The 27,987-nt window shown below is 36.9% G+C and overlaps 2 protein-coding genes across 7 annotated transcripts; one reads left to right on the top strand and one right to left on the bottom strand.

Moving 5' to 3' along the window:
• Positions 1-265: 265 nt before the first annotated feature.
• On the top strand, positions 266-26,151 carry LOC118274396 (unconventional myosin-IXa). 6 transcript variants are annotated; one of them, XM_050707774.1, is made up of 33 exons: positions 266-1,153; positions 2,205-2,348; positions 3,241-3,356; positions 5,139-6,046; positions 8,048-8,228; positions 9,162-9,301; positions 9,608-9,854; positions 10,099-10,234; positions 10,515-10,663; positions 10,912-11,022; positions 11,903-12,103; positions 12,895-13,089; positions 13,368-13,615; positions 13,857-14,028; positions 14,501-14,678; positions 15,435-15,490; positions 15,894-15,965; positions 16,061-16,177; positions 16,462-16,651; positions 16,939-17,090; positions 17,503-17,687; positions 17,964-18,099; positions 18,268-18,450; positions 18,889-19,297; positions 19,391-19,660; positions 20,026-20,187; positions 20,590-20,694; positions 20,903-21,040; positions 21,450-21,632; positions 21,877-21,992; positions 22,121-22,262; positions 22,540-22,770; positions 23,003-23,151. In XM_050707774.1, exons 1-32 carry the CDS (start codon positions 1,118-1,120, stop codon positions 22,756-22,758), a joined length of 5,997 nt encoding a protein of 1,998 aa, XP_050563731.1. In that variant the 5' UTR covers positions 266-1,117; the 3' UTR covers positions 22,759-22,770; positions 23,003-23,151. The 6 variants fall into 6 exon arrangements, with proteins under 6 accessions (XP_050563731.1, XP_035447760.2, XP_035447759.2 ...); XM_035591867.2 differs by lacking the exon at positions 11,903-12,103 and adding an exon at positions 11,501-11,548 and having other exon boundaries at positions 267-1,153; positions 22,540-22,724; positions 23,003-26,151; XM_035591866.2 differs by having other exon boundaries at positions 267-1,153; positions 22,540-22,724; positions 23,003-26,151.
• Positions 26,140-27,955, bottom strand: LOC118274397 (uncharacterized). The gene is made up of 2 exons (XM_035591872.2): positions 26,786-27,955; positions 26,140-26,709 (listed from the first exon to the last, which is right to left on the bottom strand). The coding sequence occupies exons 1-2, from the start codon at positions 27,847-27,849 to the stop codon at positions 26,175-26,177; spliced, it is 1,599 nt and encodes a 532-aa protein (XP_035447765.2). The 5' UTR covers positions 27,850-27,955; the 3' UTR covers positions 26,140-26,174.
• Positions 27,956-27,987: the final 32 nt, after the last annotated feature.

The following is a 27,987-nucleotide window of genomic DNA, read 5'->3' on the forward strand; positions in this document are numbered from 1 at the left end:
ACATTTTGAATAGATTATTTAATTTATATGGTTTGTGATGATAAAAAGACTAGAAAAATAAATTATTTGTATAAAATATGTTCAGTAAAAGTAGACTGTTTGAGAGAAACTTTGGCTCAGAACAACTCCACGAATTAAAAAAAAATTAAATCAAATGTTTGTCTATTCTTGACAGTGATTGTCTATGATATTATACGACTAAATTGAGAAGTTCACGATATGGTAGATTTTATTAACTTTTGAATATTTTTTAAATCGTCTATTTTTCCATTGATACACGATTCAAGTCGGACACAAATAAAAATGGTGGTTCAATAGATTAGATTTCTCTGATCAAACTGTTTATTGAAATAACACATGAACTTAATCAAAAGTGTACGAGGAATAGAAAACTTTTTTATATATTTTGCCAATATTAATATTTATCTGGTGCGATTACGTGGTGCGTTGGGAAGAGTTGTGTTTGACAAATAACAGGTTGTCGGAGACACCGATTTCGCTACAGTTTTGTATCTAAAGTGTTGTTTTTTTAACTGCAATACGCTTGTAAGGTGTACCAGTTTTCAAACCATTTACTAAGTCTTTATTTAAGCAATGATAAGTTAAGTTGAATTGAAATAAAGTTCACTAAAGATCTCGAAGTAAGCTGGACAACTGTTCTATTCAATCAGCATGTGACCCAAATCTGAGATTTCTCTTCTTTGTGTTTTATTGTTGGGTTGATGTTTACGCAGTGAAAAGCTGAATCGATTGACAAGGAATACAGAGAGCGGGGGTTAGAGCGGCGATCCTCAGTCAGGACATGCTATTTTGTGAACTTGTCACGGTTGACTACCTGTGCAACTCGGTGGGGGTCAGGTGCAGTGCGCTGAATATCCATATTCTTAAAAACATCGACCGGATTCCCGCTTTACTTGATGCTTTACTTATCAACATTGAATGAAAATACACAACTGAGATAGCTGTGGGAGATAGAGTGATAACAGAGATCAGTGTTTACCTGAAATGTGTGTAAACACTCACGAAAGCATGAAACAAGTGAAACACATTGTGGTGAAATGAAGATCAGCTGTAAATACATTGAATTGAGCCGCACAGAGTAGGACAATGGTGCAAAATGGCTCATTCTGAAAATCACAGGTATATTGTGCAGGTCAGTAACATTTTACTTCTTTTTTTTTGTATTTCTTGTTTATTGAATGCTGCAGCAAATTGCTACAATCTCTGGCTTGTTCTTGTTCTTAACCAAATAACCTTTTTGGTGGTTATACAAATCACAATAATCCTAGACACTATAAATGTTGTCAGGTGAAATCTAGTAGAAATTTTACACTTTTTTTTTAAATTAAACTTAATAATTAAAAGCAAATAAATATGAAGCCTTTGTTGTGTTAAACATAACCATATGTTGGACAAATGTAGTTCAGTTAAAATGTTCTCAGAATAACAACTGACTCAATGTCACATTTTTCAGTACTGGCTCAGTCTTTACATCCAGTTAATGTCAATTACCAATTTACTTCCTCATCCCAAAAAGGAAGTCTCATTTTTAAGTCAGTTCTCAAAGAAAAGAATTCTTAATTTATACAAAGTTCAATGCCAGCCCTGTCCATATTAATGTTTATAGTGCAACTGTGGACAGTAAACAAATACATGTTTGTTTACACATTTCAAATGCTTCTATGCATAGTGACTAATTTTAAAAGAATCTATCAATAGATTAGCTATAAATACATCCTAAAATGTTGTATAACAAATGTTAGAATTCGGCCGATATGCTGTCATGATTTACTTGCATCATATTGTACTGATTGTATATGAAAAACTGAAAATAGAACACTTAGACGCAAAACATGTGCTGCAGACGATGTAACATTTTATATTAAAAAATTGCTTCCAGTTCTTTTCTAGAAATAACTCCTAACACAATATTATTATAATATGTGAAAAGGCTCGCATCACAAAAGAAAAAAGACATCTAAAGTATTTATTTCATTTATTTTTTTTACTACAATCTGTCACCACCTTTTAAAACAATTCTCTTTGGGATAGATTTAATATGAAAGATATTAAATATTTTATGTACCTAGATTAGATTTCAGCCATGATCATCCCACTGCAGGGCAAAGGCCTCCCTACCCTCCTTGCATTCCTCTCTGTTTAAAGCTTTTTGTACCTAATATTATAATATTTCTAAAATGCAGGTGTATGTGGGTGCACTGTCTCCACACTACGAGGCCCTGTCAGTAGAAGCCTCAAAGCAGACCAGCTCTGAAGAAATTGTCTGCTGCATCACTGACAAACTCGGACTTACTAATGGATCCGGAGGCCCATATGAACTGGCAGAGGTAGGTCTATTTTATTAGAACCAAATTTTAATGTGTCTATGACCAGAGGAACCATATGAATTGATTAGATATCAAGTTGTGGCTGCGCTTTTCAGCGAAACACTCGGCTTAATCATATTAAATATTTTCATAATTGTATTAATTATTTTTACCTTTTCCAGAATCTAATTTGTCACAGTTATAGTAACACTCTACCTTCTCGAAATTATAGGCCAGTTTGAACAAATCAATTATCACAGACCACCTTCTTAATCCCATTCTAACATAGACAACATTAGGTTAGGTCCAAAAAAACATAGCAGGTCTCAAATAACAAAATCCTGTTACAGAGTATCTTAAACACGTTTGCTCAATATCTGTCAACTTAAAACAGCTCACCAAATTGATACAAAAAAAAAATTGATTAACAATATAAACATTAACAATTTTTTGCTCATTGTAACTGAGTGAGTCAGCTTCTGTCCAAGACGATTACTTCCTTTGCTTGGTCATCAGTGAGACATTCTGCATGTGTCGTCCAGCTCATAGGCTAGATTAAAACATTTTAAGGAAGTTAGATATGATAAATACAGTTGTACACTTTGTTTTTAAAAAGTGATGATAACATTTGTTCTATATTAACGGTTGAATTTATCAAATGAACTAGTTTAGCTTAAATTCTATTTAATTTGTCGTGACTGTGTATAATGATCGAAATGTTCCAGTTAACTGTCGAATTATTAGTGTGTTGTGAGTTAAAATATGTTTATGATAATGTGTGATTCAATTTTATGGCTGTAGTACCCATGATTGGTGAGCAGAACCCTTAGTCAGACTACAAACATGAGCTGGTACTCATTTATATTATCCTTAAATGTGTTTGTATATTAATGTACACTAATATCCTCAATAGGTGGTGGGAGACATGCTCAGCGGCGAGTGCAAGGAGCGGCGACTGGGGCCCAATGAGTCGCCCGTCGCGGTCATGCTGCTGTGGCCCAACAACACCGGCTCGGGACAGTACAACAGGTCAGTCACAGTACCAAGAAACCTCTCATGTGCATGTGTCATATACTAATTACTTATGACACATCATTTCAATCATAATTATCATATCAACAAAAAAATTATATCGGACATTGTCGCTCTGCCGATATTATTACGTTTAAAAAAAAGGTAATTTAAAAAACTAAAAAACCCGACTGCGTTTCTTTACAACATGAAAATGAAAAAACCCTAAAACAAGAATACAAGAAAAATTTAAGCAGTCGGGACCCATTCCAAATATTATGAAGACTTAGGACACATACGGCTGGCTTTCTAGAATGGGTCCCGACTGCTTAAATTTTTCTTGTATTCTTGTTTTAGGGTTTTTTCATTTTCATGTTGTAAAGAAACGCAGTCGGGTTTTTTAGTTTTTTAAATTACCTTTTTTATTTTATTTTCTTTTAGTTTTATTATTTATTGATATATCTAGTGTCACTCTCACAGTAAATACGAATCAAACGACCCCTATCAAGCTGAAATCCATCGAGTCGTTCAGGCTAGAGAGTGGGCAATATTCGAATTTGGCGCCAAAAATCCGCCATTTTGATTTTTTTATTATTTTGATATATCCAGTGTCACTCTCACAGTAAATACGAATCAAAGGACACCTCTCAAGCCAAAATCCATCGAGTCGTTCAGGCTAGAGAGTGAGCAATATTCGAATTTGGCGCCAAAAATCCGCCATTTTGTTTTTTTAAACATTTTGATATATCCAGTGTCACTCTCACAGTAAATACGAATCTAACGACACCTCGCAAGTCAAAATCCATCAAGCCGTTTAGGCTGCAGAGCGTGCCAAACAATTATACATACATACATACATACATACATACTCTCGAAAAACATAACCCTCCTTCTGGCGCAGTCGGGTAATGAACAACATGTTAACATTGTTTTCAAGCGTTACAACATTCACTCTTGTTACATGTTAATTTTCCTGCTGTAATTAACACTGTAGCGTTCAAGTTATGATTAATTTAATTAAAGTACAGACTACATATTGCATACCTACCCTATTTGAATAAATATATTTTCCTCGACGCGAACAGTAGTCTGTGGCGAGTCGAACAATGTCAAATCAGGTTTTTCTATATAATTGTCTTATTCCTGCAATTATGTGTTACGAGAGATACGTCTAACCTTGTCTTAAACACCTGCGTGTCTTGTGTCTGTACCTTTACATATAGTTGTGCTCATTAAGTGTCCTGTCACCGCAATACTATTTGTACTATGTTCTGTTGTGATGATTCATCGTAATTTGTTTTGCGCGAGGTAATTATCGTAATTTTGGCTTCTGTATCCTTACTTCATGTGCGGAAAAGAGACAAGTTTAATTAACATAAATTGTACATCGAAATTCTATTATTATGCATTTAAACGCGAGTAATAACAGACGTAACTAAAACGTTATCGAAGTCCCGCTATGAATGTGTTTATTATACATATCGAACGTTGCAATGAAATAAGTGTTGTTTGAACGACTACTTAGTTGTATAATGAAGGGCTGTAGCAGTGATTGGGGATAATATCCCAGAGTGGCGCATGACTCACTCTTCCTGCGGCAGCGGCGTGATAACGGCGTCTCCATCCTGCCAATCAAACTGAAACTTTGCCGCTCGATCAAACATGGCCTCTAAAACTGTTCCACAACTCACAAATATTTAGATTTCGTCATTATGACTCAAAAGTAAAATCTTATTTTTAGACACTTTCCCGCTTATTAACGTCGATATCGCGGTTCAAAGGTTTTGTTTTTATTTGCAGATTTTATCTCCGAGAGAAGATTCCCGACGAGCCATGGATGGAGAACTTCTCGGTGGACCCGCAGCTGATAAAGGATTACTTCCAGCGCTTCCTGTACCAGCCGAAGGACCGCGAGTACCCGGACCTGTGCCAGTTGCCGGAGCTCAACGAGCAGACGTTGCTAGATAACTTGAGGGCGAGGTTCTCGGCCGGCTACATCTACACATACGTCGGCTCTATATTAATAGCACTCAACCCGTTCAAGTTCTACCCTATCTACAACCCGAAGTATGTGAAGCTATATCAGAACAAACGGATAGGACTGCCGCCTCACATATTCGCAGTTGCCGACGCCGCATATCATTGTATGCTCCGAGAGAGAACGAATCAATGCATAGTGATCAGTGGAGAGAGTGGTTCAGGAAAGACTGAGAGTACGAATTTTCTACTACATCATCTCACGGCGTTGAGTCAAAAAGGATCTCATGGTAGTGGTGTCGAGCAAACAATATTGAGTGCAGGCCCAGTGTTAGAAGCATTTGGTAATGCTAAAACTGCCCATAATAATAATTCCAGTCGGTTTGGCAAGTTTATACAAGTGAACTACAAGGAAAATGGCATGGTGCATGGAGCTGTTGTACAAAAATATCTTTTGGAAAAATCAAGAATATGCAGTCAAGGTCGTAACGAGAGGAATTATCATGTGTTCTATTATTTATTGGCTGGTGCGTCGGAGCAGGAGAAGGAACAGTTGCATTTACTTAGTGTTGACAAATATAATTATTTATCGAGGACTGGTTGTAGTGAGGTGCCCGGTATTGATGAACAGTATGAGTTTTCTCGGTTAAAACAATCTATGGAGATGGTGGGCTTCACGATGGATAAACAGCGGCGACTGTTCGCCGTCCTCTCAGCCGTGCTACTTTTGGGTGAGTTTATTCTACGAATTTTGACAAGTATGTTATAAATTCATCATCTCACCATTAACGTAATCTTATCGACTGATAGAGTCTTTATTACTTTGATAATTTCTATTATCAGACATATTATTGTTAAATTACATGCCAACGTCACAGTGAAAGTTGATACATTGATGCAAATAAGTTGTTGACATCAAATCACTTACGAATATTTCCAGTAATCTCGGGAAATACGAATGTTGTGGTCATGTTAAAAAATAATATAGTCTGTTATAATAAGAATAACATTAACAAATGTGATATAGTAGGGTAGATTTTTTTACATAACTAACAATATTAAATCATGCATAGTCACATGCTAAGTAAATTGGTCTCACAAAACTTTCAAATTATCGCCAAAGTGTCCTTTTTGGAGCACAAGATTACCACTATTTCAAAATGATATAAAGCACAGTATCTAAGAGGAGATTTGACGGATAATTTGCAATACTGCTTAAATACGTAATTAAATTTTACATATTAATTGTACAAGTAGCATTGTAATTATTCTGTAGAGTATAATTAGCTAAAAATAGGAAACTGGTTCCTTTTCCTCCTACACTCAACAAATATGTAAATTCTTGCATTCTTGTATTAGTAATTGACATTTGCATCAATCATTTTCCTTCAATTGTTTTACACATGACTAGTGACATGCTTTAGTTGACAATGTTAATGTAGGAATTTCATTAAAATAGCTTGAAAAAGAAATAACCATCATAAACCTAAGATAAAATTCGTATTATGAATATTAATTTCTGCTGTTTAAATTCATATCATCATAGTTGAAGTGTAAAAAAATAGAAAGAAATATTAAATATACTAATTTTTATATTCAATTAAACAAGACTCACATCTCGGATGATCTGATTTTCACAAATTAATATAGATTGACTCCGAAAAGTCCTTTGCTCTTTATGGAATAAGACTCAATGATATATTATTGACTAAGCAAGCGAAAGAGCTAATCCTACTGTTGATACTGACATTATAAATGCCAAAGTTTGTGATTTGTGTGTATGTTTGTTACTCAATCACGTCAAAACATCTGAAGAGATTGGGATGAAATTTGGAACAGGGGTAGATTATAGTCTGGAATAACATATAGGATACTTTTTATCCCATGGGACCGCAGGCGAAGCTGCTGGTGAAAGCTAGAAAGAAATATACATGAAGGATCACAATGAGTAGTAGATAGTACATAATTATGTACTTTCTGTCTATCTATATGGGACATAGGCATGAATTTATGTTTGTTTTCAACAAGTGGTTGTGGTTTGGGAAATGAGGGTTCCCGAATTACAGGAAATATGGGAATTTATTTAAAGTAGGGAATAACATAACAAAATAAATCCCATAGTGAATCATCATTATCGTAAAATCATGGAGCACTAGCTCTGTTTGTTTTGGCAGTCATTCTAAAATCTGTATAGAAAATACTGATCAGTCCTATTGATCTAATAGTAACATATAGAGCTGTATATAAAAGACGTAAAGCAAACTCGGACTAAGGGTCCTGAAGAGTTTTTTTCAACACATTAATGTCTGAAACCACTGGATTTTGTAACAGACTATTTGTAGGAAAGCTTCGATTTTAGACATAGTGTATTATAATTTGCCTTTTAATCCGCATTTAAAGTATAATTGGGAAATGGTTGGCCTGTAATATCTACCTTTTATTACATAGACTTAATTGGAAAAGGAAAATGGATTAATGAGAGCACTGCATACCAAAAAGGAAAATAAAAACACTGTTATTATTTATTTTGTTGGTTTCCTTGTGGTGGTTAGCATTCTCTTTATTCCAGTTATTTATGTAGGCGATATTATAGTAATATAGTTGTAACTTACCTATGTTTTCTTTATCAAGATCAGATGAAATATTATAAGCTTTGGTTTAAGTATTAAGTTAAAACAATCATGGTATAAAAACACAACTTTATTTAATAAATATAATCCCATTATTTACAGGTAATGTGGAGTTCCAACCACAGAGGAAATCATACCACCATGATGAAGCAGTGGGTGTACGGAACCCGGAGGTGGTGTCCCTCATATCCTCGCTGCTGCGGGTCAAACAGGAGACTCTACTGGCTGCCCTCACGTCCAAACGAGCACGGGCTTCCGGAGAAACGCTAGTTATAAATTACAGGTGAGAAATCTATAATTTATTTTCTTCCAGTAAACTTTACATATTTCGTACTTACTTAAAATCTATGTGTATATTGGTAAATTTTTCGTTCTCTCTTATGTTGTTATACCAAACTGTACTACTAGGAGTAAACCTAACTGGTTGTTTGTTTAATTAAATGGACAATTAATACTGTTTATCATTATCACCCAGCAATCCGAAAGTTACGATAAAACTTTAGCTTTGTTTCTATCGTTGCAAATATTCACGCGTTCTACCCAGTATACAAAATTCAATATAATTCAGTGCGGAAATGGTGATCGGCGATTGCGGCAAATATCATCACACAGTCACTTGTTGATTCAAAGTAAAATATGCAAGGAAAACAAACAATATCTTTGAAAAGAGGCCAAGGTAGACAATGTTTTGTGGAATCTTGCCAGTAATTAGGACCAGCCGTATGGTATTTATTCAAAGGAGGATTTATATCTGTTATTGTAATCTGAGATTTAACGATAGTACACAATGTAATCATGCAAATGAGTTGATGTAAAATTTAAATTTTCTGTCCATAGGCTTATAATTGTACTATGAAATTGTTTGTTTACTGTCTTTGTAGACTCTTATCTGTAGAGATTATAATCTTATACCTAACTCGCATTCCTTTCTTATGAGATGGTTAAAGGATTAGAAGCACTATCTCTTGTCTTGTCCCTTCATCTAAAGCTTAAGCGTGTCTCTCAAAGACTGATGAACTGCTTAGTAATTTTGACATGGAGACATTACACATGTCATGATGCCTCATTCGGTTATTAATTTGATACGATCTTTTAATAGGAATAAAATTAAACTGACGCATAAATTGAGTTCCCTCAACGATTTAAAGTTTTTCTTGAGGTTTTTAAAATATTAGCAACCAAATGTTATTCTAATACATTTATTTGTATATTACAGGTTGCCTGAAGCGATAGCGACGCGAGACGCGATGGCAAAGTGCTTATATGGTGCTCTCTTCGACTGGATTGTGATGCAAGTCAACCACGCGTTGCTCTCTAAAAAGGATACGCTTAGGGAACATCAGGGACATAGTATAGGTGAGTTACAATACCATAATTTACTAGCCTTTTTATCACTCACCACCTTTTTATTCTTAGAAATTATTTGACACACACTTTTTCCGCTTATAAGTGTCTCGAAATTTTTCATATCTGAAAATTTCAATAGTCTTAACACAACCGGGGAATCGAAACTGATCCCCGTATTTTACCAGCTAATTAATTAATGCTAAACACACTTACCTACCTGTTACATGTCAGTTAGGACAGGTTCCAGACACATTCAACTCATACTCTGTCTATTATAGTTTCTAATTCACTAAATTAAATCAATTAACTTTACAGGCGTTCTGGACATATTCGGTTTCGAGGATTTCGGTCTGAGCAACAGCTTTGAGCAGTTGTGCATCAACTATGCCAACGAGCACCTGCAGCACTACTTCAACCAGCATGTGTTCAAGTACGAGCAGGAGGAGTACAAGCGGGAAGGTATACCCTGGACCGACATCGGGTTCAGTGACAACACCGGGTGCTTGCAGCTCATTGAAGGCAAGGTCAATGGACTCTTGTGCCTGCTCGATGATCAGTGCAAGTGAGTATTTGTTTAATGTTGACGGAAATACTTTTGAATTGATGTCTTTTAAATAATTTAAAAGAGGAGTGTAACATTTAGAGCAGTTTGTTATATGTGGTATAAGCTAGATTTACTTTTAAATCATCTTATAAAATGTGGTAATTTTACTATTTTTAGTTGTATGTGTATTTAATAAAAATACACAGAAGCTACAAAGTTGCTCAAAATTATATTACCATTAATGAAATAATTTAAATTCCAGCTTCCCATGGGCGACGAATGAGACGTTATTACAGAAGTTTAATTCTGTACATGAGAACAACCCCTTCTATGAGAAGCCACAGAGACGGGAGCCTGCTTTTGTAGTCAGACATTACGCCGGGAGAGTCAAGTATCAGGTAAATCAATCATATACCGTAATTAGGCATAATATTGGAAAAAGGAAACCATAAGTTTCAATAGCACATCAGAATTATAATATGACAAGGACTAGCTGATTTAGTAATATATTTTCATATAAATTCTTAAGTATAGCCAAAAGGATTGAAGCAGTGTTTTAAGTAACTTCAAGTTTAGTAAAACCCATTACTTAGATAATAAAGTTTATTGTGTAACTAGAGATGGATGATAACAGAACAACCATCAAAAATAAATTGTAAATTTTATCTTATGTTTCAGGTAACAGCGATGCGTGAGAAGAACTTGGACCTGATGCGGCAGGACATAGTGAGCGTGTTGAAGAACTCCTCGCTAGCATTCGTGAGGGAATTGGTCGGAGTCGACCCGGTAGCCGTGTTCCGATGGGCGATTGTGCGCGCGTTTTTCAGGTAAATAACAAATGATTTAGTTGTATTCATGGTTACTTAGAACAGTTTTTGTTATATTAGTTAAGGCATTAGACTTTGACTTAACTATATACTATAAAGCCCTAACTCAATATTCACAACTGGTCCCCGTCATAATCGCATATCTACAGCTTCATAGGTTATTTATACAAAAAAACACCGTATCAAACGAGCCGATTCATGTGAAATCTTTAATGTTAATGTCAATAATGAATATGTTTCTTTTCCAGGGGATACTTTGCATTTTTGGAAGCAGGGCGGAGACACCGCGTGCAGCGAGTGGACGGCGCGTCCCGAGTACCGCGCGCCTCCATCCACGCCCCCAACGACACCATCATCAGGTCAGTTGCAGACACAAACACACCTTATTGCAACGTCATTGTGTCCAATTTGCATTACAATTAAAATACAGCTTAGACAAAGTACATTACCACTAACTGCAAATTTTGTAATACCATATTAACTTGAAAGGCATGAAGAGTATTACTTATACTACTCTACTTATTATTACATATATTATAATGGAACAAATTGGCAAATGAAAAGATTATTGGAAATTTGTATTGTTGGGTCTGCTTCTAGCCACAAATGCTTCGTGAAACATATTGTAGTTTTCCAAGAAACTACAAACGTTTTCTGCTAACTATATTATTCAACATTCACGTGATTAATTGAGCTTATATTTCAAATGTAAATGAAGCACTTGCGGTTGGAAACACGACCTTGATGATTTACATTATTGTTATGTATAAAATATGTATTAAATATAGCTTTGCAAGCAACGTTATGTGACGTAATGAAATGTGTCTTGTTGCTCAGCCAACTGGTGACAGTATCGTCAATCAATCTTGCAATCAACCGCATTGCGTAAGTCACCGAATTTACGGCATGCTTGTTATATGTTCTATGTGCACCTAACGCATGGACATCCATGTCTTAGTCCAACCTGTAACACCCTTTGTTGCGTACTGCGTATACTGCGCGAGGTCGCGGCCGGGCTCCCCGCCGCGGCCTCCACTGTGTCTGTCTGTTGACTCGCTATTAGTCCCAAGCATTAGTTTCCATCTTAGCTCTCTATTAGGTAATACTCATTCTCACCCGCGGTCACCCTGAGCAGGTATGCATGCATCACAGACTCATGAATTTCGGTCAACTGAGTTATTTTTGTTACATTAATTTTGTAATCCTGGATACCTTTCTCACCCTCCATCACTGGGACAGAACGCCCCACCGAGCGGGCAGTAAGGCGCGCGAGACTCCGACGCGGGCCCACGCCGATACTAAACCGAGGACAGAGACAGCAAACGCGGCCCGCGCGGGTGGGAAAGGGACAAAAAATTACAGGATCGCCGAGACCCGCACGCGGCGGGAGCGCGCGCTGGACGACACCGACGTCATGCAGCGCGCCAGCCAGATCGTCATGTACGTCGCCTCGACACCGATACTTCTGCACCGCTCACTCCTCAAACAAAGTCTCTACGACGAGTGCCACTACCACTCCTCCTTTGATCAAATTCTTACAATTCATTTTTATTTTATTTTTGGACTCATTTGAATGATCACTCAAGAATTTTGTTTGAAGAACCTGCGTGTTTCGGTTGGGGTCTCTTCACTTTCCTCTCTCACGGTGATGGCTATGGGTTTCGTGTTTTCGTGCATTTATCTGTCGCATTCCTTTTGTGGCGTCTTTATTGCATATTATGTATAATATAATATAACGGTTGGTTTCAGCTATACACATACAATTACATCTTCTATTGCAATGTACTGTCGAGGTTTAGAAGTAAATAATACATAGATGCTGTAATTGTAGTTAGTTGCTTTATTGTATGGGTCAAGCGTAGTAACAGGTTTCTGCAGATTTTATCTAAATTAAGCTGTAAATCAATTTTAGTAATAAAACATCCTCTTTTTTACATTATAAGCTTGTTCTTATTCGCAGATAAATTGTTTTACATCAGCTTCTTGGATTGCAAATTGCTCAAAAAGTTTTTCAAAAGACCACATTTACTAGCATGTATGTAAATAATTCGCACATTTTCACTGAGCAGTTACTTAGGTGGTTGGTGTTCCCTTTAAGAGATCTCATGGCTTTATGGATACTTGAGAGGAACAAATATGAAATTCAAAGTGAACAAAATCCATATTGCGGTCTCTTAGAGAGTCGGTACTTTATATTCTTGTTGTTAAATGAGTTTGATTTGATTGTGCAGGAAAAACAAGTCGTTTAGGCCTAGGGAGAGAGCGAAAAAAGGTTTAAAGAATCTGCAGAGCGTGAAGACGTTGGCAGGTCGGACTGCCGCGCCGGCCGGGAAACGCAAGCAACAACAGACTGTCGCCGCGCAGTTCCAACACTCACTGTCCGCACTCATGGACACACTCAACCAGGCCAACCCGTTCTTTATCAGGTAACCTCTACATTACTAAACATTCGTAGGTTAAATCCTTGTTTTAGGTTATTTTGCGACTAATAGACCTATGTGGTAGTCGCCTTCTGTGGATTAAAATAGATAAAATAATAAAAACTATAGCTCTCATAGTCTATAGTGTCATTAGACTGTAGTTCTATACATTTAACTGTAAAAATAAATTGATACTGATTGATACAGAATCAATAAAAAGTATATACTGGCCCTAGTAAATGATTCTGTTAGCAGTCAAACGTTAATCATTATTTGTCCTACAGATGTATAAAATCAAACGGCGAGAAAGTTCCACATGTGTTCGACGATGAAACGGTACAGCGTCAACTTCGCTACACGGGCATGTTGGAAACGGTCCGGATACGACAGGCCGGGTATAACGTCCGGCTCACGTACGAGGAGTTCATACAACTCTATAGGATATTATTACCTAAAGGACTACTCAGCTCGCAAACTGATGTACGACACTTCCTCGCCACACTCAACTTGGATAGGGATAACTATCAATTAGGTAAGTCAAGTTCTGTGTAATAATTTAATAACTAATCTATTGAAAGACATACAAAATATACAGTTAACTAACGTAGACTATTCGAGAAAAGTTCTACTACTTTCGAATCACACCGGGACTCTTATTCATGAGCATCGCGCGCGAATCACCCCAACACCGATGACAACCATCATGTCTTTAGAATTTAAACTAAAATATTATCACGTATCTAGTTTAATGATTAAACTATTGCCTATTGCAGGTGCTACAAAGATCTTCATGCGTGAGAGTGAGCAGACGAAGCTGGAGTACCGGCTGCACCAGCAGATCATGGCTTCCATCATCACGATACAGCGGTGGTTCCGGGCCGTGCTCGAGAGGAGACGGTTCCTCGCACTACGCCGCGCCTCCGTCGTTATACAATATTTTACCAGGTAACCATTAGAATTACAGGCTTGTTAGTTAATATTTTGTAGATTTTGTAGTTATTGGGGAAATCCCCAATAACTATAACTAATACTAAGTATAACTAATAAGCTTAGGTTTTTAAAATAAAAACCAATCTAGGGAATGGTATTGTTTTCCTTCATATAAAAGAAATTGCAGTTTTTTTAGTCTTTAATTCACGTACGGCCCTGATGATTTAGACTATTTATATTAGTTTCTTGTAGTTTTGATATTTTTATTGTACTCTTTTCGACGTCTACAAAGGTATTTCCACATGTGTAATGCTTGGGTCACGCTTCTAATTTGGCTACGTAACCAAAGCGTCGCCTCTCGCCACCATCCATTTCAATAATTACTGCTTAGCTACATAACTATTAACTGGTGATGTTATGAGGCGCTATGATACCCAAATACTAGGGATAAAATAGACAGAGTAACATAATTATTCTCGTTCCGCAGACAATGGCTAACAGCGCGGCAGGCGGCAGCAGTCCGCCTGCAGGCGTGGTACCGCGGCAGTCGACAGCGGCGGTGGTACTTACGGCTACGTCGCGGCATCGTGGCCTTCCAGGCCGCCGCCCGGGGACATCTACTGCGCCGGGCCATACTGGCTCGCAGGCCTTCCGGAGACTCAGAGGTACATACACCGCATGGTTTAATCATTAATACTATCATACTCTATACATACTCTTTGTTTTTCTCAACTGTTTGCCTTACGAGTCAGGGTTATCTCTCTTACTGCCGCACTCGGAGACATTTAATGATTACTTAAACTATTGTTAATGACTGGTTTAAGTAAGCATTAAATGACTGAGTACGGCGGTTAAATGTTTTTGTCAGCAAATCTTTCCCATAGCATGTATGTATAATGCATATTCTCATTGCATTATATGTTGACTGTTCTTTCTATCATGCACTTGTATTATACAGCACTGTATAAAACTTAAATGATAACCCTCGCCCGGATATGAAGAATTAAAATTCAAAATTTTGTTGATTGATCTCAGTTTGGCACCCTTATCCAATTTGATGTTATATAACTGTTAGGGTTTGTTCCACTATCTAATGATAAAGTATATCTGCATTCTACAATGAAAAGTATTTTGGCTCGCAATGAGTTTTAATAATAGTACATGTACATAACACTGTAATTTTCCAATGAATGACAGAAAGGCTTTATGGACTTACTTTTTTAAATTAAATTAAAATGAAATGAAACACATTATTATTATGTATATGCTTATCGTAAGTCCAGGGTAAAATTTATAAAATATACAAGTGTATAGTGAAACAAGCCCTCCAACTAACAGAGAGTTAGTGTGACTAATAGTGTGAGTAAAGTGTGGTAGTACACACACACACACACACACACGTGCCGTGTTTGTGTTGACAGCATGATGGCCGCGGCCCCGACGCCGTCAAACTCAGGATATACAACAAGGACCCTGTGTGAGTACCTCTACACTACAGCTTTATATGGGTTACTTTTGAGTTTTTTGAGTTGATAAGTCTATACATATAGATATTTGATGTTCCTTACGTTTTGACCATAATTTATTGTGAACTTAGAGTTCTAAGCCATAGTGCTACACTCTGTGATGTAGAGTTTAAAACTTTTAATGACTATATATACAATAATTTTACTTTGAATTATTGAATCCCAAAATTAGACAAATTTATCTCTACTAAATTACGAAATATGTGACTATTCTTTATAGCATGAAGTGCAATTCCACGGAAAGATGTTTCACAAAAAGTCCGGGTATTTTAATTTTTCTCCAATGATAAATAATAGTTACAAGCTCCAAAATGCGTAAAATAAACGAAATAAATAATTGTTGAAATATTTTAGGAATCTTATACTACGAAAAGAACTGGAAAATTCGAGGCAACTGAGAGCGACACAGTCATTACCTATACCGAGGTAAGAAGAATAAACATTATTGTTTTTACCATAATTAGGCATTTTCAAACTCTGTAAAACTTTAAATCAAATTTTATAATATGGTATTGTTACAGGGTCGAGAAGAAACGGGACATTTTAATAGATACTATAGAAAATACAACAAATATTCAGAAAGTCAAGAAGAGAGTATCAAAGACGGAAAATTCTTTGATGAGACAGACAAGCACAAGGTAAATACAGCACTTAATATCTTAAATAATAAAAGTACTGAATGCGAGTCATTTTACGTTATCCCTATTGAGACGTTACCGCGTTTAGTCCTATGATTGGTTCGTTAGATTGGAGCAGCCAATCACGGCGTCGAACTTCATAAACGTGTCGACCGCGTTAATGTAAACAAACTTGCACTAAGCCCTCAGCACATTTAAAACTACCTATGCATATCTATTTTCAACAAGAGCAATTTGACTTTACAGTACAATATAGTTTTCAATTCAAAAATCTCTTTCCTCAGCGTAATACCCAAAGAAACAAGCGAGTCGCCAGAGGATGAAAGATGGAATGTCACCACGAATACAAACAGGTATCCTCAGACCGGAGTCACTCTGCCCAACAAGATCACTCCAGAGGACTTAGCAGACGAATTACTCTGGCTACGGCTCGACCAGAACTACCTCATGAATGAAAAAGAAGCTATTACTAAGGTAAAAATAATATTATATGTACTTATCTAACAGTCTAACTTTCAAACGCTTTCCTTATGAGTAGCATTTCTTACATAAAAATCTTATGTAAAGAATAAAGGACATACCTAAATAAGAAGAATTATCCTATTTTCTACAGTAATTTACAAGTTATTGACCTTACAAAAAACTCTATGGTGATAATCTTGTTCATATAACTAGCATATTAGCTACTAAATATCTTTTTATGATATGGAATTTTTTACCTTTGCTTTAAACTGTATAACAAGGAACTATTATTTATTTAGAAACGAGAAAAGCGAGAGAAAGAAGACTACACATCGAAAAAGAAAGATTTGGAGCTGTTGGAGTCCATTATGAGTAGTAGCGAGGAGTACCTTAGACAGATAGGCAATTGGAACCCCTCGGATAGTACGGAAACTAATAAAACTAGCATTAGGTAAGTGTTTGTTTACTTTGCAAACTAGATGTTTCTCGTTAGTGTTTTTATTTTGATATATTACATTATACACAGGGCATGTAGATTTCAGTTTCTTTGTGTGCTTGAGAAGTGAGTGTTTAACATGCGAACATTATTTGTCAAGATAGCGGAGGATTTGTCTTAAACAGTTTTTTGTCGGCGGTAGTCAAAGTCTCTAGAACTTCGCAAGAAAATATAAACTTGACAAAAAGCGAATCGTTTGCGTGTCCGGCAGAAGAAAGCTCCGGAAGAAGCTGATCGTACGGGACGTTTATTGTTGGCTTATACTGTACTTTATAATTTATTATTTGGCGGTATTCCAATGTCGTAATGATACAAAGAGTTAAATTGAGTGATGTGCAAGTTGTAACAAGTGTCGGTGTATGTCCAGACGTGGGTCTGCGGGCGTGTACCAGCGCAGCGTGTCGAGCGCGACGCTGGAGGCGCGCGGGCTGCAGCCGCTGCAGTCGCTGCTGTCGCTGCCGGCCGTGCGCCGCGACCCGCGCGCCCCGCCGCCGCCGCCCCCGCACTCCGCGCCCGCGCCAGGACTCTCCGTCACTCCCGCGCCTGAAGCACGTACGTATAAATTTTATTACATTGGTTTCTTGAACCTTTCAAAAGCTTTCGATACAATATCAGTGATATTCTTTAATATGTCTTACCAAGGTTTCAGTTCAAAGTACTGTTGATGATTTATGATAAAATTTACATAACAGAGATAAAATAGCGAGTGAAAACAGTGACTTATGTTCTGAAACGAAATAATATTATTGGTGTTCCTCAAGGCATCATACTCAGACCTACGTTGATTATTTACGAGTATTTATGTGAATGTATGTGTATTGTGTACAGCGGCGAGTACGGAGCCGGCGAGTGTATGCGTGGCGCCTGCGCCCCCGGCGCGGTCGGGGCGGCGCTCCCCCCGCCGGGCAGACCGCGGCCCGCCGCCTGACATCATCGTCGACGCCTCGCTCTCACTGCACGACCGGTAACTATCATACTTTTTTCTTCATTTAGTGCGATTTTCTTCTGAAAAAATTAACATGTTTTAGTTTTTGAAATATGATTTTATGCTTTAAAATGTGCAATATTACCATATCAGACCATTATATTGTTTTATTTACAAGCATAATAACACGCTTATTCTTATGTCTAGCACTGGTTCGGAGCAAATAAGTGGTCTAGTAGTGGCGGGGGTCCCCACGACGAGTGTGGCGGGCGCAGCCCTACGGCGCCGCAACTCGGACCCCGCCCCTGGGGACGTGCGCCCACTCGACCCACGCTCCACTGACTTCATCGGACAGACTGGCAATGGACTCTTCCGAATTGCTGGCCACAGGTGACTACGATGCCTACACAATATCTTTTAGAAACTTTTTGTAAAACAAAGTTAATATTAATTTTACCACTTGCATTGAACATTACATATGTACAAAGTACAGTTTATTGATGTCAATCGCGCGCGCAGTCAGCAGTTCCACGCTGGCCCAAATCTTTAGTTTTAATATTAAAATTATTATAGAGTTAGTTAACAAACGATCACCAACCAAGACGCGTTTGCTCATACCATTAACCATTACCATTTTAACCAACCAATATACCATATTTTTACCATACGAGTTTTACTATTTATTTCTTGGATTTACGCCCAACAACATAATTGTGTACACAAACACAATTTGTGACTAGAATTACACATCAAAGTTATGTTCGAACAAGATTGTACTGATGTTAACATGTGACCGAACTACTAACTACATACGTTTTAACTCGACAGGTTTCGTAAAGGCACTCGGTTTGCGAAAGGAGACAAGTGCGTATACTGCCACCAAGCTATCGACGCCTTCATCACGCAGGGCCAGCGCTGCATCGACTGCAAGCAGCTCTACCACACCAAGTGCATACAGAACAAAGGAGTCATCACCATGCCCTGCTCTAGTCCCGTCACCGTCGCCAGTAGGGGGCGCCACAAGAACAGAAAGAGAATCATTTCCAACTCTAATTATAACCTACTAGATAACTCCAAAAGTTCTGTCAGTTCCAACTTTAATTTAACGGGCACGTCAGAGTTTATGGATAGGACCGATAAGATAATATCGGACGCGACTGAGCTACAAGCAATGCAGAACTTTATCATGGAGAAGATTTATGAAATGGAACCTAATGAGAAGAAGAAGCAATCTGAGGTAAATTACGTTTTATTTTTCCGGAAATAAAGTTTAATTTTGCATGTGTATAAGGTTATATTTACTAAAATTTACTTAATTTCACTTCAACAGGTCGACAGGGTATTCAAACACGCATTATTAGAATTCAAAGACAATTTAGTAGCGACGTACAGCATAGTGGAGACGCGGGGCTCTGCGCTGAAGTACAAGGATCTGATCGGCAACTTCCTGCACGTGATGGAGACGGTTTGTGCCAGGGAGGGGTCCACGCTCTCCATCACCATGGGGGTCAACGCCTTTAGGGGTTTCATGGACGAGTTTATGAGCCAACATGACACTGATAAAGCTAGGACGAAAAGAAAAAAGGATAAAAAGAGAAAGGTGAGGGTTTTGACTGTCATTGGTTGTTCTTTAAACTTTTAAAAGTATTAAAAATTATACTGAGTCCATTTACTTCATTGGCCAAACCATAATGATATCAATTTTATTATCAAGTTATTTATTTAATCTTCTAATGTACACAATACAATATAATAGTGGTACATAAGGCGAACTTAATGCCATATGGCATTTTCTACCAGTCAACCTTAGGGTTCAAAAAGAAAGTCTGAGAAAATAAGGTATAAAGAATAAAATGAGCAGCAAAGAGAAATATGTATATTAATTGTTGCTGAAGTACATGGGACTTTCGGGGTGATTCTATTTTCTTAGTTCATGTTGCTAAATGATATATGCTGTGTTTCCAGGTGGACGATCCAATACAATACAAAGGCCATACGTTCATACTGTCCATGATCAACATACCGACGGAGTGTGAGATCTGCAAGACTTTCTTCATGTGGCCCATAGAGCGGTCGCTCATATGCCAGACGTGTAAACTTGCCTCGCATAAGAAATGTTACACTAAGGTAAGTTATAAATGGTTTATTTTATAAGGGAACCTTCATGTTATAATGTAATTTTTATAACTATAAAGAACTAGCTGACCCGCAAAGTTTGTATCGCTTCAGACGTTTTTTCTCACATTTTAAACCCTGGACATCCACAAGTAATTCAAGACCAAAATTAGCCAAATCGTAATAGAATCAAATGTAGAAGGTATCGCCATAAAATAACTTGTTAATAGTGCAATTTTGTATCCTATTCGCAAAATAAATATATTTTATTATCATATAATTATTCCATTCGTACATTTTATTATGCTCTTGCTAGCTTGAACTTACACGTGATAACAGTATCCTTGACTTTATTAAATCTTCAACCTTGTTATTATGATTCCGATTTTATGCAAACTTTTTTTATGGATATAGGTGTCGACACTGTGCCGTAAAGACAACCAGACCCCGTCGGCCGCGATAGTGGGCGCCGTGGACGCGGGCGGACGGGAACAAATGGGGGTCGTCACACGAGGGAAGGTAATGTAGACACTTTATACGTTTTCTACGATATTTGGTTGTGTGGAGTCATTATAACAAACAATTTATGGTTTAACGTAAATAAATTATGTCCTCTAAAGTTTATTGTTGTACACATCAATGAAGATAATACGAGTATATCAATATAATAGTCTGTACTTGTCATTTATGATACCTGTTACTAAAACTTTTTGGTGCCATTTTCCAGGTGTTTGGAGTACCACTAGCTGACCTACCGACGGGCGAGAGTAACATCCCCATAGTCGTGGACAGGCTGATTACTACGATAGAAATGACCGGCCTCTACACAGAGGGCTTGTACAGAAAAAGTGGACTTAGTTCGAAGGTAAGACTCGTTGTAGCTTTGGTTGCGGAACTTTTTTTAAATTGGTTGTTTGGTCTGCTGCCTTGTTGTAGAGTTTAAAATATATTGATGTGCTTATTTTTGAAAATGTTTAGAAAAATAACACCTCAATTCAGATAAGCTTTCCTCTCTCAATGTCTCCTAAAAGCCGGTAACGCATTTTTAACATACTATCAAGTGTCTTGACAAAACACTTGATAGTCTTGACAAAACACTTGATAGTCGGTCGGTGGGAGACTAAGCGCGATTAGTTCGCCGCTGGGTGGCGGTGGCGGTGGGTTAAGTCCAGCCTAAGATACATCTTTATATTCCGCCCTTTTCCCCTTTTAACTATAAAGTAACTATCACTTTAGTAACAAATTTATTAACCCGGTCCTTGTCGTTCCCCCAGGTGCGTGAGCTGAGACGGTTACTGGACGAGTCCCCGGAGGAGGGCGTGGACCGACTGGACCTGTACGCGGTGCACGTGCGCGCCTCCGTACTCAAGAGCTTCTTCCGCGAGCTGCCCGAGCCACTGCTCACCTTCGACCTATACGACGACTTCATACTCGCCTCGCAGATCTCCGACCCACAGGTACATCCAATAAAATTAAAAGTAAAGACACTGATGTGTGATATGTTCTGAAATCCAAAGTTTCGTGAAAAATCTGTCGCACAGTTCTTAAGTTTTGAAGTAAACTTGTAGTTTTAGTAAAATCATAGTTTAGGAAAATCGAAAGTATTTCAACAAATGATGATTACATTATGATTGATGATGATGAATGATTACAGCCAAAAAATATGTTTAAATATTAAATTGTTTTTATTATATTTTCCAGGAGCGGGTCTCTACTATATTTACAATTCTAAGAAAGCTACCGAAACCAAACTTCGATCTTGTCGAGAGGCTAATATTCCACCTGGCGAGGGTGGCGCTTGGAGAGGATCATAATAGGTAATGTTGAGCTTTATTAAAAACTAATATAAAGTAACATTATTTTTATCACCAGTTCTTAAAAAAATATTTAAATATAAATCAATATGGTGTTTCTTTGTGATCTAATAACTGTCTATCTTTTTCAGGATGGGTCCGAATGCGTTAGCGATAGTGTTTGCCCCGTGCATACTGCGCACACACAAGGTACAACCTGCACAGGACTCGCTGCACGACATCGCGCGACAGACTGCCTGTCTAGAGGCCATACTCGTCGATAAGATGCGCACCGTAAGTTACTTGTATTTTTAATAATAGTCTCGAAATTGACTTATTGCCTCTGAGCGTTACGTATATCTCTTCGGAATTCTTTATAGAATTAGACACGTCATGATTTGTAAATTATTTTTACACATAGTTTTCTTGGTTGACTCAGCGACCCAGAGTGAAGCTTGTCCTAGCATTCGCTACTCCATAAGAGTATTCGCTGTTTCTCGGCAGTTTATCACGAAGTTTTTCATACATCATGGTTGTAAAAACTTAAACTAATGACGTAATTCTTCCCCAGGTGCGTGGCATGCTCCAAGACATAGCGACCCTGGACACGGCGTGCCACACGGCCACGTCCCGCCTGTCGTCGCTGCGCTCGCACAGCCACGCGCCGCGCAACGAGGAACAGATCCTCGTCGGACACATACACGAGATACAGAAGGAGAAGGCCATCCTCACCTCCAACCTGCCCACACTAATCAGGTATGACACCTACACCAAGCGGGGGCGACGGTAACGCTGCCATATCGTAAGTAACACTACTAATATTACTTATACACGCCGCAAACTGACTCCTATTGAGTAATAGGAGTCAAAAATTAATTATTTCTACTAATAAATCTAAAAGAGTCATCTAATAATATTAATTCTCTCACTAATTGGTTTTATTAAAAGCTTAATTTTTATATTTTTCTAGCTAATAATATAAGTAGGTATGATATGCGGTCTCGTCATATTTATGTAATATTGTTGTTGTACAGAGCGACGTCAGACGACGAGATGCTCTCTACGACGGACCACGACGGCGAGCTGGGCAGTACTGACGACCTGAGCACCGGAGCCAGTTCCATGCGATCGCAGAGGCTCCTGCACCGACAGCTCTCCTCAGACGACCCCATCATGGTGTAACGCCACCGTCTTCTCATCCTGGATCATATCAACACATAGACGATTACACCCGGTCTGTAGTAACGTAAGTCAGATAATCGGGAGCCTTCCCCCAGATGCTATGCAATGATGTCCAAGTTTTGCCATGATATTTATAAACGTTGTCAAAACATGCACGATTGGATAAGTTTCCCAAATTCAAATTCATGACAGAATAAATTAAATGTTAAATGTTCCTGTGCATTATTTTACATTTTAATTGTTTAGAGTAACACCACTGTAGAGTGTTTCAAAACTCGTCGTATAGTATTTATTGTATGTTTGCGACTTGTCCCGTAATGTTGCTAATAGTTAGCGAATAAATAACTTCAGATAGAGATCGATGTGCAACCAACACTCCTGTTCTTGTATATCGTACTATGTGCTATGTAATTGAGCTGTTTTAGACAAGTATACATGTGCTAGCAGTAGTATGCGCGAGCGCAGTCGACGTAGCCGTTGTTCTACCGTACTTAGACGTAGTGATGAGCTTATTTCAGTAAGTCATAGTCGCCGCTACTACACCCAGGCGATGGCCCAAACTTGTGATGTGTGAATATAAAAGTATTTTTTCGTACATAAAAATATTTACATCCATCTTTGCACTGACGTATTTTATGATATATTTTCTGTGTAAATATGTAAATCTTGTCTAAAGGTGATTTTAAAAATTATAGCAATATATTGTTCTTCTTTCGTATTTCGTTATTAGACGACTTAAGATGACACGTGACTGTATTTTTCAAAGTTTGCGATTAGTTGGTAGGTTAAAGCCGCTAGCTACTTGTTGAAAAGTGATTCATTCCATTTTGTGTAATTATTTTATTTAGGTATATTATGTCGTCTCTCTGTCGACGCAAAATGGTAACAAAATTGTCTGACACACATCAAAAGAATATGCCAAATTGGTGTTTATTCTTAAACTTCATATAGTTTTAGGACGATGAATTAGTAATGTTGTAATTCTGAGTTAGCTTGTGAGTCGTGTAATGTTCTGTAGAGAAAAGTTCAAAATTTAAACCAACCCAAAGACATCACTTAATGACGTTAGAATTACGCAATTTAATTGAGATTTTGTGATCCTAGTTAACTAATCATGTTCCAAACTATACAAGGTATCAATTATTTTATAAACCAAAATTTATATCTAGTTGCTTTGCCTCATGTCATTGATATACTTACTTATATTATTTAGCAACTTGTATGTATGTTAAAAGTTAATGCTCTGAAGCATTCACAAAAAATCTGATATCAAAAATATTATACAGTAAATATTTTGCCTGAGTACTTATGATCATAACTAATGTCTTAGACATGTAATGGTTATTTTACGTATAATTAAATATTATGTATTAAAATATAACATACTTCTTCTTACTACGGTACTTGGCGCCTCAACAGGATCGTTAAGTTTGTAAAACATATTCCTATGATTTATTATTATCCCAAATATGATCATGAACACCATGTACCTTGCCTCTATCTTAATTTGCTTTCATATTCTAAAAGACTGTCTTAAAATAAGCTATTGAATTTATTGTTAAGTCACAAATATTTTACCCGCTTTTTATTAATTAGTTTTTAACAATTTACTATACAAACAACGAATTACTCTGTGACAACTTGTAATGTTTGTAAGCCTCTTGTTTAACTATCGTCTGTGGACATATTTTATAGCTCAATATTTATGATGGACTGTATTAACTTACTTATATTCTAATAAGCTTAAATAAACTTTTTGTACCATTTATAATGCCACGAAATTTGTTTGAATCTCACAGTTGATACTGAGGCGTACCTTTTGAGCAATTTACACAGAACAGAAAAATAATGAGGAAAACTATTCTTAGACTTATTTGCATTTGTTAAAATTAAATGACCCGTGGAAGTGCATGTGTTATCAAGGTGCCGAACAAATACTATATTTTTATGTATAAAAAACTCTGTTGTTTCTCGTTTATTGGGGTTGTGTCGCAGTAATCTAGTGTACTTTCTGTGCCTTCGACTAGTTTGCTTTCAGCAGTCTCTGACTAGCCTGAACACGTCTGAAAGTCTAGCTATTATTGTTGATGGTTTACATTTATTAGTATTCTTGTATAGCGTTGTTAGCGTCAACATTAATATTAGCCACATACATTCTACATTTCAACTATATATAAATATATGTGTAATAATCTCGTGGTTAGGTCTCGATAATGTAATCGTATCGTGTTTACGAGCTCCCCATCAGCGAACATACTCATAATCATAATGTTAAACTAAGTTATTTTACAAGAAAAATTAATGAATGTGCAATGTGGCTACGACTAGGAATTAACACTTTAGAAGTGTATGTAGATATTCGCCTGTTCCGCGTAAGGTTTATGTAAATAATTTATTAGTTCTATGACAACTCTTAGCAAGGTACTATTTTATCTTAAGGACTGCTATAGTCTCTGCCACTGTTTATTTGTGAAAGTGCCTATCAATCATTGTTTCATTTTAAATTCTCTATTGGTGCATTATATCATTGGATTGTTGAAATTTTATCGTAGTTCGTCGTTTCATATTAAATATCATTGGAAATTAAAATTTTAAACCTAAAGTTATATGTGCAACATCACATTTTATTTTTCTGTTGCCAACTAGCGATGTAACGGTTATTTTAATAATACCCATGTTTATGGAACTGATTTATAAGATATTAGTTGGATATTTCAGTAAGTTACAGACAACTGGCATTTGTTTATTCAACTCTGTAATTGTATTTGCTATAAGGACCAATAATAAGCTGTTTACACATGGTCGTTTTATATACTTGTATGTCATTTGACTGTGAACTTTGTCCTAAATGTTAATCAATAATGAATCTTGTATCATATAAACATGTATATTGTTCAACTATTTTTAGGGATCCTATAATGTGTCAATATAAATGAAATGTAACCAAAACATTATACTGTATACAAAATATGAAAATAAAAAAAAAGAATAATGAGATAAATGTGTTTATTTTTGTCATTATTATTAATTCGTTTCCATCTCTACTTCTGTTTCTTTATTCTGGAAAGGCAGTTTGCCGATAGGGCAAGTTGACCAGTCAAATTCTTTGGCAGCTAATTTCCAAATACTGTTGATTTCCGATTGTACACCCGGCCGGCTACCTGTATCCTCTTTTCTACATTCTTCCTCTTCAGTATTTTCAACAATCATAACATCATCACTTTCTTCCAAATCATCAACTGTGTAAATCACAGAAGTTGTAGTAACCGGAAACTTTTCTGGAGTTGATATTAATTTGGCCAATGTGCAAATTTTTTGTGAAACCATCGTTGGCAGATTAGGTTCAAGTAAGTCTAGTAGATCATGTATAAAGTAAGTTAAATAATTATTGTAAGCAGTAATTATTGGGTTAATATAGCTGATGTCTTGTAGCTCCTCGGGGACAGATTTGTGAAGGTCCAACAGAAATCTATCTTTGATGCTAGAGCCCGGGTACCAATGCTCATACAAGCGTTTTAAATCTTTCCTCTTCTTTGAAGTTTTGTCATCAAAACTCATTCTGGAAAAAAGACAGATGGGTAAGTAACTAATATAACTACATGCAATGCAAATTACATATCAAAAGTTCTACTTACTTTCTCATTTTTATGTCAATATTTTGTGATATTTTGAGAGCAGCTAAAATTTCTGATAACCACAATGCAGATAGTTTAGATTTAAAATGTCCACTTTCTTGAGTTTGTGTAATCTTTATGAGGCCCAGAATTAAATCCAACAATAGATCATTTGTATGCAGGAATGACAAAAGCATTTCGAAACATTTAACATAGCTACTGCATAATTTATTTTTGTATTTAAAGTCACTTGCACCGAAGAAGTATAGAAGTTCCTTTGAAAGCAATAGTGACTCATTTCCAAGTAGTATCTCATTCACAGCTGCGCTCGGTTCCTTAACTTTTAAAAGCTTTTTACCTTCAAGGTTCAATGTGTTAATTAGTGAATTAATGGACACAGTTTTTAGATTGGAGAGATCAACTTGGTCCTGAAGCAATTCTATTGCATTACTAACTATTGTGTCTCTCATTTTTGCATTTGGTATTTCTGACAAGTTTTTCATTTTCAGTTTTGTCTGAGTGCATATTCCTAATGAAATATAAAAATTAAACAGTGCCTCAATTTTATACAAATCTCCAGTAACAGGGTCTTCCTGTCCGCAAACATAATCTTGAATGTATGGCTTTAGTTTATCCCAGTAATTTAAAAGAAGCCACTGTAAACTTACTAAACATCCATCCCTTAGCAATTTTAAAGGCGGAAGTGTGTTACTGTGGGCGGTGTCGTGTCGCAAGTCAACGACCCAGTCGGGAACGCCCAAGGTTCGAGCTGCTTGGTATAAACTCGAGCCTTTTACTGTAACTGTGTCTAACATATGGTTAACGAATCGCATGATCGCAGATGAATATGCCAAACGCAGTAATTGATCACTGCTTCCATCCTCAGATTTTTTATCTTCAACATAAACTTGCAACAGACTCAATGTTGACTCAATGCCGGATGGCAGTGATGGGCTTCTAGCTTTCCATATAAGTAAACGTTCAAGCAACTTTTCTTTATTTGCAGACGAATTTTCTAAATCGTTATACACACTGTGCCACTCTTCGCTATTAAACCACGGGACGACGTGGTAAGGCTCATTCATTTTTAATCACTATTATTAATCAATATGTTAAAATGTAAATACAATCATGTGAATACTAACTATAACATAACCTCCAAACACCGATTCGTTCAATATTTGACATTGACTTTAGACAGTTGTTGTCAGTGTCAGTGTCAT

This window comes from Spodoptera frugiperda, chromosome 3 (assembly GCF_023101765.2).
Source record: "Spodoptera frugiperda isolate SF20-4 chromosome 3, AGI-APGP_CSIRO_Sfru_2.0, whole genome shotgun sequence".
NCBI lineage: Eukaryota > Metazoa > Arthropoda > Insecta > Lepidoptera > Noctuidae > Spodoptera > Spodoptera frugiperda.

Bases quoted from the DNA above. Each gene is read 5' to 3' on its own strand.
- LOC118274397 (XM_035591872.2), bottom strand. From the start codon at position 27,849: ATGAATGAGCCTTACCACGTCGTCCCGTGGTTTAATAGCGAAGAGTGG. The intron at 26,710-26,785 runs GTAAGTAGAACT...TCTTTTTTCCAG, and splicing joins ATTGACATAAAAATGAGAAA to AATGAGTTTTGATGACAAAA.
- LOC118274396 (XM_035591866.2), top strand. From the start codon at position 1,118: ATGGCTCATTCTGAAAATCACAGGTATATTGTGCAG. The intron at 2,349-3,240 runs GTAGGTCTATTT...TATCCTCAATAG, and splicing joins GCCCATATGAACTGGCAGAG to GTGGTGGGAGACATGCTCAG. The intron at 9,855-10,098 runs GTGAGTATTTGT...TTTAAATTCCAG, and splicing joins CTGCTCGATGATCAGTGCAA to CTTCCCATGGGCGACGAATG.